Raw genomic sequence first — 21,670 nt, forward strand, 5'->3', positions numbered from 1 at the left:
AGCAATTTGACATGTTTCATTTGATTTATTAATAAAAAATATTTATATATTTTTTTTATAAATAGATCAAATGAAATATGTCAAATTGACATAAATTTTGGCCAGGCTGTCATACAAAGAAATTATGAACACATGCAAAAACAAGAGACAGCCTTCTCTTATATATTCTTCTTATATGATCTCTTATATAAACCTTCTTAAAAAAAAAATAAAAAAAATAATAAATAAATATATATATATATATATATATATATATATATATATATATATATATATATATATATATATATATATATATATATATATATATAGTTTAATCAAACTTGTAGGGTCATTAAAAACAAATATTCCCTCCAGACAACAATTTTGGTCAGTACTGTACATACTGTACATACATACATAAAATGACAGTGCCTGGTTGCATAAAGCACCTAAAGTACATAAAGCACATAAAGCATGCAGGCAATCTTGTATGTGATGACAATATTCTTATACAACTTCTTTGAACTGACACATCTAAACAAACAGTATTGCTGAAATGAATAGGTCTTTTAAATGCACGCCAGAAAGCGAACTATTCTAGGAGATTGCTTTGAATACTGCCTTGGTTTGCTTGTGCACAATACAATGAAACATAAAAAAGCAAGTGTTCTGTCAGACAACATTGCTACTTTCTGGAAAAGGTAGTGTTGTTGTAACACCCCAACACCGCTCTGATGCGTTTAGATATTTCACTCTGTTCCACATGTTCTACTTACAGGAAAGTTTATGTGAAACGCAGCCCGGGAATATAATTAACATACTTAAGCATAATTGGCTTAATTAGCATAAGCAATCATGCATGCATTATGAGCGGCAACTTGATCTGTTTTCTAGCTGACGGTTAAACCCCAATAAATGTAAGAACACACTCACTCTGTTCCAAAGCCTATAGGTATGTAGGTTGTGAGTATTACTTGCCATTTTTTGTGAAATTCACTAGCTATTTCTACACCATTTCTACACTTTCCAAGTATATAATGCTGCGTTCAAGCCATGTCGTGATTAGCCTACTGTTAATTCGATATGACAACACGTCACTTTCTACTCGGAGTCGGGGCTGTTCACATCCTCAGACTATGCGCTTCTATGGCAACACTATTAACACCTAAATGAATATGCAGTGGTCAGGTGGTACATTGGTCACGTGATGCAAGTCGGAGTCTCAGTAAATTCCCAGTTTACAATTATGAACTCTACGAGGACGTGAATGTTTTTTACAAGTTGAAATCTCGTTATTACAGTAATTATGACATGGCAACGCCTCCACCCTTCCACGCCATTGACAGAATTTTTCGGCTTTCCATGTTTTCACTGTTATTCGGTAGGTGGCGCTATTAGGCATCTTCTGAAAGAGTACAACATCTCCTGATCAAACACATGCGAAGAAGATGCAGAAACAAGTGATATCATATGTAATCATGCATATGTAAAATAACGAGATCATCAACATTAAACAGCTTATAAATCAAAACTGCCTGATGTTACTGAATGAAATGTTGGCCCAGATGAGCTGCAGGACTGCGAAGCTTTAGGGGTGTTGATGGACTCGATCTACTCCATGTGTGTTTTGATCATCGCTCTGAATCTGATCTGGATGTAGTCTTTAACAAAAACGCATTTTTCTCCACTTTTTGCTCAAAATGTTGCTTTTATTATTATAATAATACATGAAGCTGGAATAAAACTTTTTTCTATTATTATTATTTAAGCAAAGGGTCTGTTCTTTCTTTTAATATATTGCATGTTCAGATATTCATACAACAAAATATTCTCTTGGCCATGAAATTTTTGTGAAAATGATAAAAAATGCAGGCAGTGGCTGGCAACTTAAAAAAAAATGCTGGTGGGGAAAGAGTTAAAATTGACATTTGTGTACGCTATGCATTTTATGCTTTTTAGAGTATCTCATCTTTAGATTAAAAACATCCTAATGTCAAACTCTACTGGAATCAACCATGACTCGTGGGTCGAGCTGTCGAGCTAATGAAGTTGTTGTCTATGTAGGCAGCAGCGAGGAAGCTCACTAGGTTTTGGAACAGAGCCATAGATTGTAAACCGACATGACTGTGCAAGTTGCTCTAAACGTGATTTCCGTCCAAAACGCTCCAAAGTAGTTCAGCTGGCAAATCACCATATGTATAATTCTGTTCTCCGCCACGGGGTGATACCTCGGCTCATTATAGGGCACATTTGTTGCTAATTCCTATACAGGCCTGACATACATCAAAATTATTTAAAATGAGCTAATTACATGGCTTTGAAGCCGGTCATAATGTTAGCATTTGAGTGAGCGTAAAGCACAAGAAACCTGAAGGGATTTCAATATAATACCAACTCTTAAGGTTCCTCATCGGTTGGAGGACAAACCTCCCCTTTGTGCTCCTTTCGCAGGACACATCAGGCGTGACCCAGATTAGGGGGAGGTTTATCTGATCCCATCCCGATTCCACAGTTATTCACTGCTCGTGAAACCCAGTGAAGCATATTTCATGGATCGACTTTATGACACAAGCAGGAGGATGGGGTTGCTTATCACATACATTATCTAGATTTATATGATATTGGTTTATTGATTGGTATGGCATGATGTGACCATGTTCACTCCCAGGAGAGGGGTCTGTTTCAATGTTTTAATATGAATAAAAAGATAACAGGACATCATAATAAGTTCAAATTAAATTGATAATGAATGATCTGAGCTGAATGTGTACAGAATGATCAGAGTAATTATAATCCATGTGGTCCCCATTTAATCATGAGTTTGCAACAAAATCAAGGTTAATTATTGTTTGATTAGTAGGATCAAAACAAGCAACATTTAGACCAAAAACACTCACTGGCGGCCCCAAAACACACACACATGCTGCTGTTATACACTCAAAGGGAGATACTACAGGTGTAAATGACCGTTCTGATTGGATTTTACAATATTGATTTTCCATTTTTGATTTTGAACTATGCCAAACTTTCCAAAACATCGGGAATGTCAGACAATGTATAACATTTCAAATGTTTTGTCACGTTAGCATCCGAAAAGGCAATTTTCTTGCTATAAGAGACCCCTAATTTATGAAATTGCATGTTTGACATTTTCCATTATTATGAAAAGGCCAGAAATGAGGGATCAGTGATTCATGATTAGTCTATTAAGTGTAATTCACAAACAAAACACATTAATATACAATATTAGGAAATAACTCTTTCTTTTTTAATATAAAATATTACAAAAGATTCCTAACATAGACATAGACAAAAATATGTTCATACGCAAGTATATAAATGTATTTTAATTAAATATTTTGTTAAATAAACAGCCTTTTGACAAATGGATGTGGCAATTACCAACCACTGGGATCACGATTACAAAAACAAGTGACGTTTGATATGGTTAATAAGATGTTTAATATTAATAGGATTAGGCATAATTAGAATGTAAACGTTTGACTGGGTAAAAGCTGGTTTAAAGCTAATTAAAAAAACAAAAAATAAATCAGCCTATGCACCTGTAGTTCGTCCCCAGAATGGGAAAGCGCTCCTCGCGGTTCCACACACGCTGTTTTGCACCACCTAGAGGATTCATCCGCGATCATGTACACAATTGTATGATTTCACGAAGGCTTTCCAACAACCAAACCTGGCTGCATGAATTAAACTTGCATTAATTAATGTCTCATCAAACAAACATGTCTTTGTCAGTCTTTGTTAGAGGAGCGCTTTCTTTTGGTGACCAACGGAGTCGTGCGCTGCGTAAAAGTCTCCAGTTACGCACGGACTCAAGAGGCTTCGAGTCATTCCCATTTACCAGAAACGCGATCAACCGAAAGATATAGATAATATTTTGATGTATTATAAAGCACAACATCCCCGAACCCATTTACAGAGCGAAACCTAGACTGTCAATCCTACCTGGTGTGCCAAAACAGCGTCAACACGAAGATGAGAAGATGAAGCGCGAACCTCTCCCTCATTTCTGCCACTCAAACCTGTGTATAAGAAGACAAAGACTGAATCCATAAATCAGTGAAGAAACTGAGGTTTGTTCCAGTAAAATACTGCCAATCACACAAACTAAAATGACGGGTTAAGTTGGTGCATAAGCGCACACAGGTCCATACGATCCACCTGCTGAGCTTAGATGATGGATCCCAGACATTTCATTAATATTTACAGCGTGTAACAATTCATGATATGAATATCAATATCTCTTACAAACATTTCAATTCACAAGATGAGAGAACCACGACCAAGTGACCACGACTCGCGCTGTGGTGATGATGACCTCCATGTAAATGGCAACATATGGTTAATCATTTCCACACATGGCCAGAAACACAAAATCCAGAACGGTGAAGTACTCTGTGGAAAGGACACCCACCTGTGATCCACCAGATCTGCTCTTTCCTTATGAATAAACGCTGATAAATAAAAACCGAGAAGTGAAAGTTTATTGCCAGCCGATGAAACCGGATCACGAGTGTTATTTAAAAGCGCGCACGTGGATCGGGAACGAGCCTTAATGAATTCCCATAATAATTCACTATAATATCAGATGCGAATGAGGGGTCTCTGATCCTCCACCGCGCCTCTCTCTCTCTCTTTCTCCCTCTCTCTCTCACTCACTCACTCTCTCTTTAACTAACGCACCGACGCGCCTCGACGCCCCGTGATCTCAGATCTTCTTTACTGAATCTCATACCGCTCACTATTTTTTTTTTCTCTTGAAAGAAAGAAAAGGGGGGATAACTAAAGAAAGAGACAGACAAAGAACTGGGTCCTAAAGACAGTAATATTAGGGTGCTGACTGCTGCGCTCGCTCTCGTGCACACATACATCACAAAGCCCAAATATCACACATATTGTGGAATGGTGTATATTTATTTGTAGTATTACCAAGTTTTTGCATAATACAAATGCTGCAATTATTTACTCGCACTCATGTTGTTCCAAACCTTTAAACCGGTAGCCTATTTTTGTCTGTGAAAAAGAAGAAATTGTAAAGAATCTTTACACAGTTGTAAGAAAAAAGGGTTCAATATAGAGCTCTAGGGTTCTTGACTCAATTTTTAAAGAACACTTTATCCCAAAAAAGTTATATATAAAAAGAAATGTCTCAGATGATTGCATAAAACCTTCACGTTAAACAGGTTATTATTTATATATATATATATATATATATATATATATATATATATATATATATATATATATATATATATATATATATATATATATATATATAGTGATAAAGTATGCTCACACTCTAAACAATGCTGGGTTGTTTCAACCCAAATTTGGGTCAAATATGAACAAACCCATCCATTGGGTTAAATTTTTTAATTACATTTTTTAACCCAACGGTTTGGTTCGTCCATATTTGACCCAAATTTGGGTTAAAACAACCCAGCATTTTTTTTAGTGCATGAGCAGTTTAAGTCATAAAATGTAATTAAAATGAACAATGAATTAAAACAATATTAACTAATTAAAATTCTATCCATAAAATGATCCCATGATGGAACCCCTAAAAGGTTCTATATTTGAAGCGCCTGACAGAAGCCTTTAAGATTCTATACTGAACCTTTTCTCCTAAGAGTGTGGAACAAGATAACCCAGAATTATGTTAAACAGGGTTAAAAATGACCCCATGAAATTATGATTGTTAGTTCATGTTAAGTAGTTACCAATGTGTTCATTTTAAGTAATATAGTTATAGTGCTACCAATGTGTTATAGCATCACCAGGCAACTCGTGCTTTATATATATATATATATATATATATATATATATATATATATATATATATATATATATATATATATATATATATATATATATATATATAAAATCTAGATTTTAATTTTAAATTCATCAGCACTGCAAGATGTGGTTGGATTCTAAAAACGTTAAGTCACTTTCCATCTGTCTGTTAAAAAGGGGTCTAAGATCAGGTCTTTTAGTTATGCATTATTAATGGTGAATAAAATGATTTCCACATGAAAAATCAAGCTCTCTCTCCCTAGGAATATTTGATGTCCCACTGTGATATCAATAGCAGGGGGTATCGCAGTAAAAATGTGTGTGTGTGTGTATGTGTGTAGACGCATGCTGATTCACATAACCAGACACAAACTTTATCTTAATCTAGCAAATATGTATTAAACATCATGCCGTTCAATACTATTTTATGACCCTATCTGCCTCGCAATATTTATTTATGCCGGGGTGGCATTCATATATAAACCAACAGACACAATGAGATCCTGCAATGCTAATATAAAAATAGGAGACAGCCAATAACTTTTCCCAGAATCTTCTAGATGTCTATAGCATCTTTTGAATAAAAAACAAATGAACAAATCTCACTATTATACCAGTCCAAATATTCAGTCAATTTAATTGCAAATGACTGTATTCTGCTCTAATTGCGTCTGTCTGATGACTCTGAACAGGCAAGTAAATTGTCTTCTAATAATTTTATTTAGTAACCTGTATTAGCTATTGATTAGGTCCAGATGATGAATTTGTAATTGCCCCTTGTCCCCTCCAGATTCTGCATAAATATTTAAAGCAAAAAGGCAGCCGTGTTGGCCAGCGGCCCCAAGAAGACAGATGAGAGTGGAATGCTGCACGCCAAAGCAATTGCCAATGCAAATACACATTCTGCGGTAGCGTTTGATGCAACATTGTGTTGCTATGAAAAATGGTGTTTCTAAGCATTTCAGATGCTTTGTCAAAGGCATGGATTTTATTTCAGCCCAAATTTTGAAATATCATTTTATTGACTTTTTTTTTTTTTTTCAAACCAGGCTGGTGTTAAAGACATTTTCACACAAAATTGGATCAGATAGGCAAACCAATAATTTTTTTTGTGGAGATAATTAATTAAACATGAATGTGTCCACAATATAGCATGCTAATGTTTCAAATATTCGTCACTGCATATTGCAAACTATTTTTGCATATTAAAGGCAGGGTAGGTGATTTGTTCCAGAAACATTTTTGTTATGCTGGTTGAAAATCTCTTCACATCCTGATAGCAATCATTAAGATAAGTGGTCTAAATGTATGTATATATATATGTGTGTGTATATATGTGTGTGTGTGTGTGTGTGTGTGTGACGTTATACTCGGAGCAGTTCGTGACTCGAATTTATGTGTTTCAATGGCAAAACTATCAACGCCGAAATGAATCTGCAGCAGTCAGAAGGTACAGGTCGGAGCTCTTTAAGTTGTTTATGTTCATTATTGTAATGTTATACTTTGAGATACGGGATAGTTTAACGCCATCACTCGTGCCGCTTATCATATTCATAACCATAAACACATTTTTACAGCCAATTGTCTCACCGTTTACTGCACTTATTTATTCTTCTAGGCATTTCCCAATAGCGTGGAAAATGAAGTATCGCACATTCACAGAAAATAAATGCGATCTGCCTCTCCTGTGAGCGCGCGTCCCATCAGGCCTGGCACGAGCTCTCAGGTGTTCAGTTTCACACAGTTATGCACATGTCATCGCTGGCACCGAGTGTCCGACACACAGAGTCAGACTGACTCCAGCAGAGCCGCTCACGGGCCGCACTCGTCCGATGAGATGGAGGTGTCTGGAACACAAGAACAGTTTCATTTGAATTATGCTTTGTTTGGATGCTTTACTTTTGCAACACGACTGAGGTTGGTAGGAGACGTTTTGTCTTAGCGCACACAGAGACACATTAGGCTATATAAAAAGAGCAATGAGTCACAGTTAGTAGCCTAACAACCAGTCTGAGATCCATGACTTCAAAAGGAACAACTCCATAAAAAAAAAAAAAAAAAATTATCATAATTTAATCAGCCTCATGTCCTTCAAAACTCAATATGGATCTTTTTTCTTTTGTGGAAAACAAACTTTTGCAGAATGTTATTATTCTCTCCAAATAGTAAATGGACCACATACTGTCGAGCTCCTAATTAGATAAAAACACAATTAAAAGTATTCTAAAAAATGGTCCATTTGATTCATGCTCTGTATTCTAAGATCATCTGGAACCATAGTTTTGTTTGAGATTCACCAACACATCTCATTCATATATGATTGTTCAAACTTTATATATTGTGTTCATTTACAAGATGCAAGTGTGTGGCGTCACTCAACAGCAAATCTTGTTGTGCAAAATGTTATTATGTGCATCATGTGAGAACGAGATACGAGAGCTACAACTAAAACGTTTCTCAGAGAATAATTACTTAAATTTAGTTTTCCCCCCACATGAAGCAATCATATGACTTCATAAGACTACACTGCATGTGTCTATATGTTCACAAGTTTTGTGGTGCTTTTTAGGAGCTTGATTGCTTGTTGTCATTATATGCTTCCATTTTAGGAAAGAACTGCATATGAACATCTTTAAAATATCCTTTTAAAAGTAATACAATTTTGGAATGACTTGAGCATGAGTACATTTGGGTGAACTACTCCTAGCATCAAAAATTTGTGCCAAGATACACTACCATGCTTCTTTTTAAGAAATTAATGATTTTATTAAATGAGAATGCAATAAACTGTTCAAAAGAAGGACTTCAAAAAATATATTTTTTAAATGCTGTTCTCTAGAACTTTCTATTCATCAAAGAATCCTGAAAATGTATCATGGTTTCCACGGAAATATGAATTGTTTTTATCACTGATAATAAGAAAAGTTTCTTGAGCATCAAATCATAATATAAGAATGATTTCTGAAGGATCATGTGACACTGAAGACTGGAGTAATGATGCTGAAAATTCAGCTTTGATCACAGGAATAAATTACATTTGAAAAGATATTAAAATAGAAAAGATTTATTTTAAATTGTAATAATATTTCACAACAATCCTGTTTTTACTGTATTTTTGATCAAATAAATGCAGCCTCGGTGAGCATATAAGACTAAAACATTAAAAAAAAAAATCGTACCGACCCTATAAGCGTTTGAACAAATACCTCGGAAATGACAGACACGAGCTGGAAATCCACGTTCCATGTGGGTGAACAATATCTGTTCAATCTTGTCATGTTTAAAATGCATTAGCTCTGAGCACTGCACATCTAGCACACTCTGCTGTAGTGAGCAGTGATTTTTAAATGGAGTAAGGACACATGCCATCGTAAACCAGTGGAACCTCTGAGGAAGATTATGCTATCTTGACAATACTAAGTACATATGTCAGTTTTTAAATCTCATATTCCTTTATGATAATATGGACACATTTGTTCAGCTTTTAACATGCCTCATAAGATCTGTTTGAGATGATTTACTGCAACCCAACTGTGAGCGTGTTTGGTGTGTGTCTTCATCTTATTCCGGCGTCTATATTTCAGCTTAAATCCCACAGGAGGTGTTTCTCTGTGCGACTCGATGTGAACATACGTCTGCCTCTGAAGTACGATAACACACGTGCTCCTTGGTTCCTACGAGGAACGTGGGCGTCCAAACATAATTTCCTGGGCTAATAAATAAGGTTTTCCTTTCCTCAAGCTCAGCTGCAATTTTGATCTTTCTCTAATTGCGTTTTCAGATTTTCCCCCATCTCTCCCTAAGCAATACCTCTTATCAGCAAAATCTGGAGACTATAAGAAATCTTTTATTGGTTTTTGTCTCACGTAACGGTTTGAAATCACAAATTTTCAATGCCAGCACAGTTTTGGACTGATAAGATATAGATAATAAGATGAGTCACATGCAAACACAGGTCAAAGGGTTCTTTTTGTTGTTGCTGTGTTGATGTGGAGCTCATATGCATGCAAACGGGTGAGTTAATTTTAGAGGTTAAAAGAAAAGCTTGACAAATGGCAAACGAATCCTAACACTAATGATTTACTAGTATCACTATTGCTATTGCTCATGTTAAAGGTTAAAGACAAACAAACCAATTAAATTCTAAGTATTAAACTTCAGCACGCAGTGTTCTTTTAGTATTATTTATTTAATATTTATTTAATTTATTTATTTTATAGTATATATTAGCTTTTATTTTGTCATTTTGTTATGTGCTTTTGTCATTTGTATTATTTTTGTTTTTGTTAATGGCACATACACTGTAAAAAGTTATTGTTGGATTAACTTAAAAAATTAAGTAACCTGGTTGCCCTAAAAAAGTGAGTTAACACAATGAAGGAGATTGGTTTAATCAATAGAAACTCAAAATATTATCTAGTTGATTTGGCTATGGTGAAGTGAACTTCAGTGTAGTGAACAATATAAGGGATAGGGAACGAATGAAGGGGCATGCATAGCAATGGGCTAAAACCCTTCAGAACGCCTGGGCAAACACCCAAACATTGAACTAAAAAATCTATATTAACGTTAGTTCTCTGAAAAAAAAAGAAAAAAAGAAATCTGATTACTTATTCTTTTAGAGCAAAAATAATTTAAGGATTCTTAAGAACAGTACACATTAATCCTGCAGCCACTCTGAAGGGGAAAATCCATTTGGTCCCTTAAAAATATGAAGCATTTAGCATATGCAAGGGCACAATCAGTTAAATGTGTCTTTCAATAAGTGGACAGGGAGAGACAGAAATCGAAGCAGGGGAAAAGAAATGGTGTCTTGTAGGAGCCAGGATTAACCCAGAACTCCTTTAGTCCAATCAATGAATCAACGGCCCTGTTTACACACGTTATTAAAATGTGTTTTGGTTGATCGGATCATAAGTGGACGACGCTAAATACAGGTGTAAACGGGGTCCAAAACATTTTGAGTTGGTCCACTTTCGACCACTTCCAGATGTAGTCGAGAACACATTCGCCTGGATTGATTTCGTAGTGTAGATGCTCATGTGGTCGAATGTGTTCGAACAGCCACAAAAGATGCCTCTCATGTCCTAATCCGTGAACATTACGGGAAGAGCTCTAGCCAGACGGGATTTAAACTGTCGGCTGAAGACCCAAGGTTTGGTTTGAGGAGGACAAACATACCAAGCACAATGTTCTCTCACCATTCCTGATTTCTAACACACAATCACCAGCGGCTGGTCTTGTGGCTGTCAAAGTGGAAATTAAATCTCTGCTTAAGTTCCGGGTGTTTTTCAGTAGTCTTCGGTGCGTTCATATGTAAATTGTGTGAGCTTATTTCGTCCATTAGATCAAAAGATCTGAAAAAGCCGATACATTTCCCCTCCCATAGATCCTCCCCTCGAAGAAATGATGACAGAAGTGGTTAAACCTGGACAAAAGAGACGGATTAAAACACCAGGTGTAAACAGGGTCAATAACGGCCAGGACACACACACACTGCAGTCATTCCTCAGGACTTTTGAAGACTAAAGTGTCACACTTTTTAACTGTATATCTATTTATCTGTCTATTTTTATCAGTTTAACCAATCAAACTTCTTTCTTTGTGAAATGTTTGGCTTAAAAAGTGTTGCACACGGTTTGAGTGACATTCAAAACACTATCGGGGCCACTGCACTGATTATCCTGGTACGGGTTATGTAGTGTGTGTGTGTGTGTGTGTGTGTGTGTGTGTGTGTGTGTGTGTGTGTGTGTGTGTGTGTGTGTGTGTGTGTGTGTGTGTGTGTGTGTGTGTGTGTGTGTGTGTGTGTTGCTTTACCTGAAGGCTGTCTGTACCCTCAGGATGGGCCGCACCGACCCCAGGAACCTTCATTCCAAATGCTGTCAGTCACGATTCAATCAGTTCTCATGCTCCACTTCATCAGTTCTGAGTTCAGCCTGACCACTAAATCTCACAATTACACCCTCTTTCATATGAGTAGATGCCCTGTGTGACATGAGCAGTAAAACATAAAACAAATAAATAAAACATGGACCCATAGCAAATGGGAATGTTATTCTTGCATTCTTGTCAGCTGAATGTCAAGAAACCTGTCAAGAACAGTCTGAGTCATAAGAAAAAAATAAAACATAAAATAAAAAATAAATTAAATATAGCATAAAAACTATTTTAGTGCAATTAAGATTTTGTTGTATTTGGATAATGTCTTCAACAGCGAATTTTATATATATATAATATATAAAATGAAAAAAGTCCAAAAATAGAATTATTTTTTCTTTATCCAAAAATATCCACTAAAGTAGCCTACAGCAAAAAAAAAATGTGTTTGCTTGATTTTAACATTTCTCTTTAATTTTTACTGTTTTAGATGTGTCATATTCCAGCTCTGTTGCACAAATGTCAATAGACTGCACAAGCAAACAATGAACATGAAATGATCAATTATGTATGAAATGTTCTAATCTATCCAATTACCTTAATTCGCAGTGAGACGGGCTGTTTGACATTACTCAAGCTTTCTGCTGCTGTAAACGGGAACACCGGTGTTTTCGGGTCTAACCCCCCATCACCCCCACCCCCCACCTCCCACCTGAGAGCCAAGGGCCCCTGCTGAGCGCATACGCCACCTGAACGCAAAACTCTTTGTTTGTGATCATAACAGTTCAGCGCTTTACGCTGAGCCAAATTACATCACCATCTGCACCACTAAACACACCTGTTTGGAATGATAATGTAGAGACTATAAATACTTTGTTACAGTTTAGCACATCACAGCAGTATGGCGACGAGGGTCACCTCTGAGATAATGGCACACATTTCTCATTTGAGTTTAATGCACTGAACCATTTCATGCAAATGACTAAATCACACAGCAAGTTCCTCTGCCTGTGCAACTACCAGCTGTTAGGAGACAGTGACCTCTAGTGGTTGCATTAATAAGTACACATTACAAACAGGCAGGTCAGAACACCAGAACACCAGAACAGAGGCAATTGATAAGGTACATTACTATTGCACATACTTATTTTTACCTGATGACCATTAAAATAGGCGAACAAATCCCATAGACTTATATTAAAGGAGGAACCTTAGTCATATAATAACATACAACATTTTAGAGGCCTGACCCTGTTGACTTTCCCAGGAAAACAACCACCTACACAGTAAAAAAAAAAAGAAAAAAAAAAGAAAAAAAACCTTAATTGTGCCAATTATTTATAACAACTCAAAATGTTGCATTGTTTGTTGAGATGACACAAAATTCCAAGTTCATTAAACTTACAAATAAACATAAAAAACACCTAGCAACAATCGAACAACCACCCCAAACATCCTAACAACCACCCAGTAACCAGCCAGAACACCTAGCAACAATCAAACTACCATAAAAACCACTTAGCAACCAGCCAGAACACCCAAGCAACAATCTAACAACTACCCAAGACACCCTAACAACCACCTAGTAATCAACCAGAACACCTAGAAACAATCAAACTACCCAAGACACCCTAAAAACCACCTAGCAACCAGCCAGAACACCCTAGCAACAATCAAACTACCTAAGACACCCTAAAAAACACCTAGCAACCAGCCAGAACACCCTAGCAACAATCTAGCAACTAACCAAGACACCCTAACAACCACCTAGTAATCAGCCAGAACACCTAGCAACAATCAAACTACCTAAGCTACCATAAAAAACACCTAGCAACCAGCCAGAACACCCTAGCAACAGTCTAACAACTACTCAAGACACCCTAACAACCACCTAGTAATCAGCCATAACACCTAGCAACCATCAAATTACCCAAGACACCCTAAAAACCACCTAGCAACCAGCCAGAACACCTAGCAACAGTCTAACAACTACTCAAGACACCCTAACAACCACCTAGTAATCAGCCATAACACCTAGCAACAATCAAATTACCTAAGACACCCTAAAAACCACCTAGCAACCAGCCAGAACACCTAGCAAGAATCTAAAAAACAAGCAACCATCCAGAATATCCTAACAGTCCTTCATCAGTCTAACATTGTGGTGAGTTTCGCACAAACACCCTCACTTTTTTTTTTAAACATGTAAATGGTTTGTTTCTGTTTCAGTGATGGTTTTGACAGGCTGCCACATACAGAATAGTACACATGCACAGGGATTGATGGACTACATTATCGACTTTATTTGATCTGTGTCCTGAGCAGCAACAGTATACAACACTGAAAACCAAGCTAACATGTAATAGAGACCTTTTGTAGTCCCGCTCCTTTTCATCGCTGCACTCGTTGTGTTTGGTTTTCAGGTTTGTATTTCCTCAGCATGAAGGTATATCTTACGGGTTTATGAATTAACCGTTTGTTTTAAAATCTTCCCGGTCTACTGACATTTGGACATTGGGTCAAACATTACAATGCTCATGATAACTTTTGTAAACTCTACAATAATTAAATCCACGTCACCAGCTCATTGAGAGCAACAGTCGGGTTGAAAAACTGAAATTGATTTTTAACAATAACTTATAAACCTTTAAAGCGAGACCTAGGCTACTTTGAGCAATGAAGCCGTCGGCCTGCATTATTTCAACTTAGTTTTAAAATAATCTTGTTTACAGGAGAATTGGTAGTGAAAAACTACATTACCTATGATGCTATACAGAAAATTCCACCAATCAGAAAGTCAAAACGAGCAAAACGCGACAAAATAGCTGTTTGGCTCCGCCGTCTCCCATGAAATACTGCGAATGACGTAGGGTTGATCTCCCTACACTCTCAACATAATTAAATATTTCAATATATATAAAATATATTGTTTATATTTTTAATTTTAATGCTGTTTGCAGTGATTCATGGGATTGTAGTTCTTTCCCTCACTAAAACCTATGTATTTTTGTCCAGTTCTTAAATACTTTTTTGCTTCAAATCAAAATTTGTAATGTTGTGATTCACATCGTAGCTGGTTGGCTTGGTTCATGGCTTGTAATACTTTAATGAAGACTTAAAGGAGAACTCGGCAACTCTAGCGAACTCTAGTCACTTCTTCACTGATTTTCCCTTTTGTTGTCGCATGTTTTCCCCACGAGCTCCCCCTACAGCTGTGGTGGGGCGTATATTTCACAACACAGTCGTAAAAAACTCACTTGCGGCCCCTCCTCCCCCTCTCTACCGCTGCTCATGTGCGTTTGTTTTGATCGGAGCAAGCCAACTGTATCGTGTGGAGTTATGTCTACCGAGGTGGGTAATCTGGTAATACATCATACATGCGTGTGTGTTTATGTCGAATTGCCGTAAAGCAATTTGTGTTTCGCGCTCGTTCTCGTTCTCGCTTTCGCTTCTCACGAGACTTCCAATTTCTATCTTGCCGGGACGGTAGTGAACAAGTTGCAAGGTTGGTTTTCCGCCTGGGAACGCTGGGGGGAGCGGGGAAAGTCACCAATATCACCAGAACAGGTTGTTTAACCATCCAAATGATTTCTAGACAGTTTTATTAAGTTAAAAAAGCTACCAAGTTCTCCTTTAAAAATCCCTATGGGAAAATATGAAAGGAAAAAATACTTCCGGAATCAGCACCGCTGAAAATGTTGTTGGGCACTATTGCACTCTATTTCTCTTAGACACTTGTTTACACTTGTTGCGCACTTGTTTATCTGGCGCATAAGGTTTAAAGACATGTTTTGCATTTTAAAAAATGAACTGCAACATCATAGACCCTTCAGAGTGTCAACAAAGGTGTATTTATCATTTTATGAAGGATACAGTGTGTTCTGGTTTTCAAACACTCATCACATGCTCATGTGAACAGCATGGCAATCAGCTGATCTCTGGTACTGATGCTGCTGTTTCCAGCTCTGTTGCCTGGGTAACAGCATCACTCACTCAGAGTGACGGAGGAGGGGAGCAGAGAGAGAGAGAGAGAGAGAGAGAGAGAGAGAGAGAGAGAGAGAGAGAGAGAGAGAGAGAGAGAGAGAGAGAGAGAGAGAGAGAGAGAGAGAGAGAGAGAGAGAGAGAGAGAGAGAGAGAGAGAGAGAGAGAGAGAGAGGGGGGGGAATCACTCATCCATATTCTCCCATTAAACTACAACATTAGATAAACTATACTGCCATCAAATAACCATAAATGTCCTTCTGCTCAGACCCGAGCACTTAACAATAGCTATAAATCATCATTATTCAAGATACATGTGTACTTGGTCATTTTTAATACATTACATAAAGGAACAAAAGGTAATGATAAAATGGAGCAGAGCATCTTGGTTAGTTGCTGTAGAGATAAAGGAAGTTAGGAGGAGACTGGGGCTAGTTGTCACAAGGACATTTTGCGTCAAATGACAATAACAACAAATGCCTTCTAGTTCAATTAGTTCATTCCATTACTTTACTTTTTTATTTATTTATTTATTATTTTAATGATGTGCTTTACTAAGAATCCCTCTCCAGACCATTGCACTCATTTACACTTAACAAACTCACTATAACACACACACACATACGCACGCACGCGCACGCACACACACACACACACACACACACACACACTAACTTTTATGTTAGACACTAAAATCACTTTCTTTACTTAAATCAACAACAAGCATCTTAAAATTAGTAATATGATAAGCTTCAGTGTTCTCTTTGGTCATAATATTTCCAAAAAAGAAGCTTTGCTGTGATTTTAATACACACATAACCCTAATATTGAACTACAGATCAACTCATCCTGAAGCACTTGTGGCGAACATGAATGATCCATCAGATTCTTTCTAAGCAATCAGAATTATGATTTTCGCACGTTGAATGATAAAGTGGGTAAAAAAAAAAAAATATTTTCTTATTTCTTATTTCTAAAAGCAATTTCTGAGTGAAAATTGTTTCAAAGTAAATCCTACACCAGTTTTTTTTCATCAGTGTCATCTTCATATACAACATTTTGACATACATATAATAAGAACATTACATACAACCTGGTATAACAAATAAAAACAAGAGAAACATAAAATTATTTCTACATCAAGAACAATGGTGTTTCGTTGTTCCGAATGACAGAACAAATCCTCTTTGTTTGCTAATAAAAGCCACATCCAACCACACATACAATACGCAGACAGTCCTATTCACCAGCTTCACCGACGGGGGTTTCTCAGCACTTTTAATTGCAAATTCACTTCAGAATGTAGTTTCCAGGGGAACAGTTACTATGGACTGTCTGTGACTGTCAGAGTTTATCATGCTTTGCCACGTGTTGCATCACACGATAGCAACAGACCGTCAGAAAGCAACATGCTCACATACAGTAGTACAACAGTATCGCGCAAATGACACTTTCAGACAGATCTTCTGTTGTATATCTTACTGAAATATGCATTATATTATGGATGAATGTGGTTTCATGCATATGCATAAGCGTTGTCATGGAGATGCAATTCAACTAAATGAGTAGAAACGAGATATATGAGTCTTCTGTGTGGGTAGTTCTGATGACTGTGTGTGTGTGTGTGTGTGTGTGTGTGTGTGTGTGTGTGTGTGTGTGTGTGTGTGAGTGGGGTTATCCTGAAATCCACAAGAATATGAGTGTATGTGGGGGCAGAATGTGATGTGAGAATGTGAGAACATGTGCTCGAACGTGTGTGTGCGTGTTATTCATGCACTTGTGCAAGAAGGCACGGCAAACATTTCCCTCATAGAGCATAATTACCGTAAGTGAGTTGAGATTCAGACACAATCTGAAGTGTGGCCAACCTGCGCCTACTCTTGACAGCTCAGCATATGATCTAACAGAGGCAAACGCCCACCGCTCTCCTCTCCCTCAGATGCCTGAACCAAGAGCATTTAAAGTACAAAAATAACCTTCACAGCTGTATGCCAGGAGCCCTTTAACTTCCAAATGTACAGCTTGATTGCTGTCATGGCCAACAGGAATACATGGTTTTAACTTTAGCCTGTACTGTCATGTTTATATATATATATGAATATGGTGTTTTATTTTTATTGTAATATATCTGAGGTCTGAATTTATATATCATCTGAAAGGATACTGTAGTTGTCCTGGATGGCAGCTGATCCAAACACGTACAACACTGTATGCTACTGTATGACCGCAGACGCACTCAACTCTAACACTTAATTCATATGTCAGGCACTATATCTTATAGCTATAGAGTAGATTTTATAATAAAAGCAGAAAAGGCAATATTTCTTATTATAAAAGCACAGAACAAGTACAGTAATGTAATGCAAAATTTATGCTGGTAAGAAATCATGGTAAAAATCATGGTTGGGTCATAAATCATAAATATGAGATACAAGTTTTCTTGTCATAATTTCAACTTTTAACAACACTACGACCAATCACAACACGCCCCATATGCCTATCTACCAGCGGAGCTAACTAGATTAGACTCTTGCCGTATCTGGTCGGCAAACCAGCAAAAACGCCCTTCTTGCAAAGGAAGGATTCAAGCGCCGTCTTCTGTTCCTCTTTTAGATAAAAAGCCTAGTCTAACTCGTTCAATGTGGCGACCAAAGCCGTTTCAAACAACTGGTGTTCATCCATAGCCACCTTGCAATGTTTACTAATGACTTTGACGTCGTCATCTCGCCTCTGGCCCGCCTATATCAGATAATCCGATGTGATTGGTGCAGCTCAGATCGAGGGGCATAGCATCATTACTCACGCCAGAGTAAACTCGCTGAGCAAATTCAACTTGTGCTCTGGCGAGAACTCTGGATTTCCAGGGTAATCACGTCCTAGAATTTAGGTTAGAATGCCAATTGATTATTGGTCATGTATATGATAGTTTAGCTACGCATTCGATTATTCTTTTTAACTCTTTATTGAAATTACACTCATTCATCCGGATTCCTACCATGAAAATCCAGAGTTCTCGCGAGAGCACAATTTGAATCTGCTCAGCGAGTTTACTCTGGCATTGAGTAATGATGCTCATTAAATATGCCCTTGTATCCGAGCTGCACCAATCACATCGGGTTATCTGAAATAGGCGGGCCAGAGGTGAGCTAAACAGATGACGACAGCGCAATCACGACAGTGATTGGTCCTAGTGTTATCCAATTGCGTGCAGTGAGATTTTCAAATGTATTCTTGGTGCCGCCCCTCGAGTTGGGCGATTTTTATTACTCGATGCCAGACCATTAATCTTTCAGATTTGGGTCTGGATTTGCAGGCTACCGGATTTCTATAACACTTTGAGTCTCACACCAGCCGGGTATACAATCTCATAATCAAAAATTCATAAGTCTTGCTCATTAGACAGAGGCGATTGACTAATATCCTAGATGGCCATAGCTTACTCTACTTACGCATTCTAGAATATATTATTAGTCACTATAGATCTGTACACACTTAATTAAGGTAAGATTATATATATCTAACCAGAGGTCATGGCCATTACCACAGAACCAAGCTGACCAACTTAACTTCTTCTAATGGTAACTTTGTATAATCATGCCATGGTTTCCCACGTACACTTAGTTAGAATAATATTACAATAATCAGAGGTTGAGGCTCACCCCTATTTAGACTGGTCTAACAACACACTGTTGCTCTAAACGGAAAACCCATTATTAGCCTCTACAGTCTAAACATGACTAATGCCAATGTGTTAGTCGGAGTGGAGTGCTCCTCTGCTTCACCTAAACTGTATTTTAGTCCATTACTAACCTGAGCATAAATCTGTGGTGCTATGGATTTAGCGTAATCTACTTAAATTAATAATTTCAGAGTAAATCAGAATAAATCCAAATATATCCATTTATTAATAGTCAAATGTATCATGCCAATTATATAATCAATTCAAAGATAACCAATACAAAACATAAAATGCTCTGGAATAAAGAATAAAAGATGCATACCTGACATTAGAAAAAATATATGATGCTGAGTGTCTGAGGATTCTTCAGATTGAGACATTAGCTAACAATGGGGATTTGCATTCATCAAGTCTCCAGACAAGAGACAGAGAGAGAGATAGTGTGTGTGTGTGTGTGTGTGTGTGTTTGTGTGTGTGTGTGTGTGTGTGTGTGTGTGTGTGTGTGTGTGTGTGTGTGTGTGTGTGTGTTTCAAATAGCAACAAAGTTTCTCAAAAATTACTTACTGTACCTTTAAACAAGCCCTTCAGTGTGTTTTTTATTCACAACCCTCTTGTATCTTATTGCTTAAATCATGCATAGCCTAGTTTTTGTCAGTTTACTTAGTACATATAAAGCAATAGATAATAAGATTTTTCAATGATCTTTTCTTTTGATTGTCTATCTTGGGAGAATTATTGTTGTTGCAGTACCAACTTTAACCAGTAGAGCTCTCACTTCTGTGATGTCAATTGTAAAGCAATGTGGTCCGATCTCTATCGGCCTGGGGTGCGTTTACCGAAAGCATCGTTAGCCAACTATGGTCGCAAGTTCCGTCGTTATCAGCATAGTTCAACGATTTGGTGTTTCCCGAAACCATCGTTCCGACGAACGTTCGCAAACAGCATCGCAAACTTGTGTGGCTGGAACGACAGCTCTCGAACTGTGGTTAGAATCATAGTTTCTAGTTTACATGAGATGAAGACTGAATAAATCCTTATCTTTAGCAAAATAAGCAAGATGACATTCAGTACAACTCATGTTATTTATTTAGAATACATACAAATGTAATTTACCTCTTTTAGTTTGTCAAGAGATTTAAAGCACCGTTTTTGAAGACTGCGCATGTGCGAACGTGCTCTACTATGTAAGAACGAGCCAAATATTGAGTCTGGTAATAAAGCAAAATAACTGAGAAAAATTGGAAATGGTCTTCAGATGTCATGTCTGTAACTTATAAGTCCACCACGTGCGAGACGTCATAAACCAATGTGGTTGAACGATACTTTGCAACATACGGTTTCGGGAAACAGTTGTGACTAGCTAGTTGATTTCTCCAACGATGCATCTTACTATGGTAGTTAAGCAGCGAGCTATACTGTATAGTTGTACGGGAAACGCACCCCTGGTTGCAACATCAAACATAATATTCTCCTAGGTAACACATTCATTAAACAGAAAAAAGTTAAAAGTTAAAACAGTAAAACTCACAAAGTATACAGCCAATACTCAAGTGCATTGACGTGTAACGCTGATGCTGAGCTGTTGTTGCATTTAGTTCATTATTAGAGAGCGAGAGAGAGAGAGAGAGAGAGAGAGAGAGAGAGAGAGAGAGAGAGAGAGAGAGAGAGAGAGAGAGAGAGAGAGAGAGAGAGAGAGAGAGAGAGCAACACAAGAAATACCCTGCAGTGCGTGTATGTGTGTGTCCAGTCCTCCGCTGGCCAAATCTGAGGCCAAATCTTATTATCAGAGAATAATTGCTTGGCTTAAAATTGCCTCCCGCAAACTACCCATTCAAAACAGTCACAATAAAAGCTATTTACTGTTATTACTTTGAAGCAGCTGTTGCCATGGCAGCAGCGGTTATTTTTGGAGGGAGGCTGACTGTAATAAAGAGGCCAGATTTGCCTGAGAATATTTTTTAATGTGATAATGCTTCTTGTGGAATCATGATAGATGCTGAATGTTTGATTAACGTCTCTTTATGGAGGTGAGGCGGCTTCTGTCGAAAGCTTGATGCTGTGAACGTGTACGTCTGGTTTTATCAGATAAAATGGTTCGCCTCTCTACATGAACTTTAATTTGTCAAGTTCCTGTCTTATTTTCTTGTCATAACTCCCCAGGGGCACGTTTTTGTTGCTCGGAGGTCGCTCTTTCATGTCTCAGTAGGCTTAATGGAGTTCATAGTTAAGTTTCCGTGAAGTTGCAAGATGTTGTTTCTTCTAAAACTCCTTTGGATGAATAAAAATAGTCTCAAACCAGACAATTAGGTTTAGGGTAGGTCTACTTCATGCGGA

At 37.4% G+C, this 21,670-nt stretch overlaps 1 protein-coding gene across 1 annotated transcript in view; it reads right to left on the bottom strand.

The window, feature by feature from the left end:
• The window catches only part of gabra2b (gamma-aminobutyric acid type A receptor subunit alpha2b), a gene marked incomplete at its 5' end in the record, with an annotated part of 85,237 nt that extends 81,227 nt beyond the window's left edge, over positions 1 to 4,010 (bottom strand). The window contains one exon of the mRNA XM_081382708.1: positions 3,949 to 4,010. Coding sequence (XP_081238834.1) covers positions 3,949 to 4,010 — 62 coding nt within the window. The remainder of the gene's footprint in view (positions 1 to 3,948) is intronic.
• Between the last annotated feature and the right edge of the window lie 17,660 nt (positions 4,011 to 21,670).

Source organism: Scardinius erythrophthalmus (assembly GCF_964197995.2).
Source record: "Scardinius erythrophthalmus genome assembly, chromosome: 13".
NCBI classification, from domain to species: Eukaryota; Metazoa; Chordata; class Actinopteri; order Cypriniformes; family Leuciscidae; genus Scardinius; species Scardinius erythrophthalmus.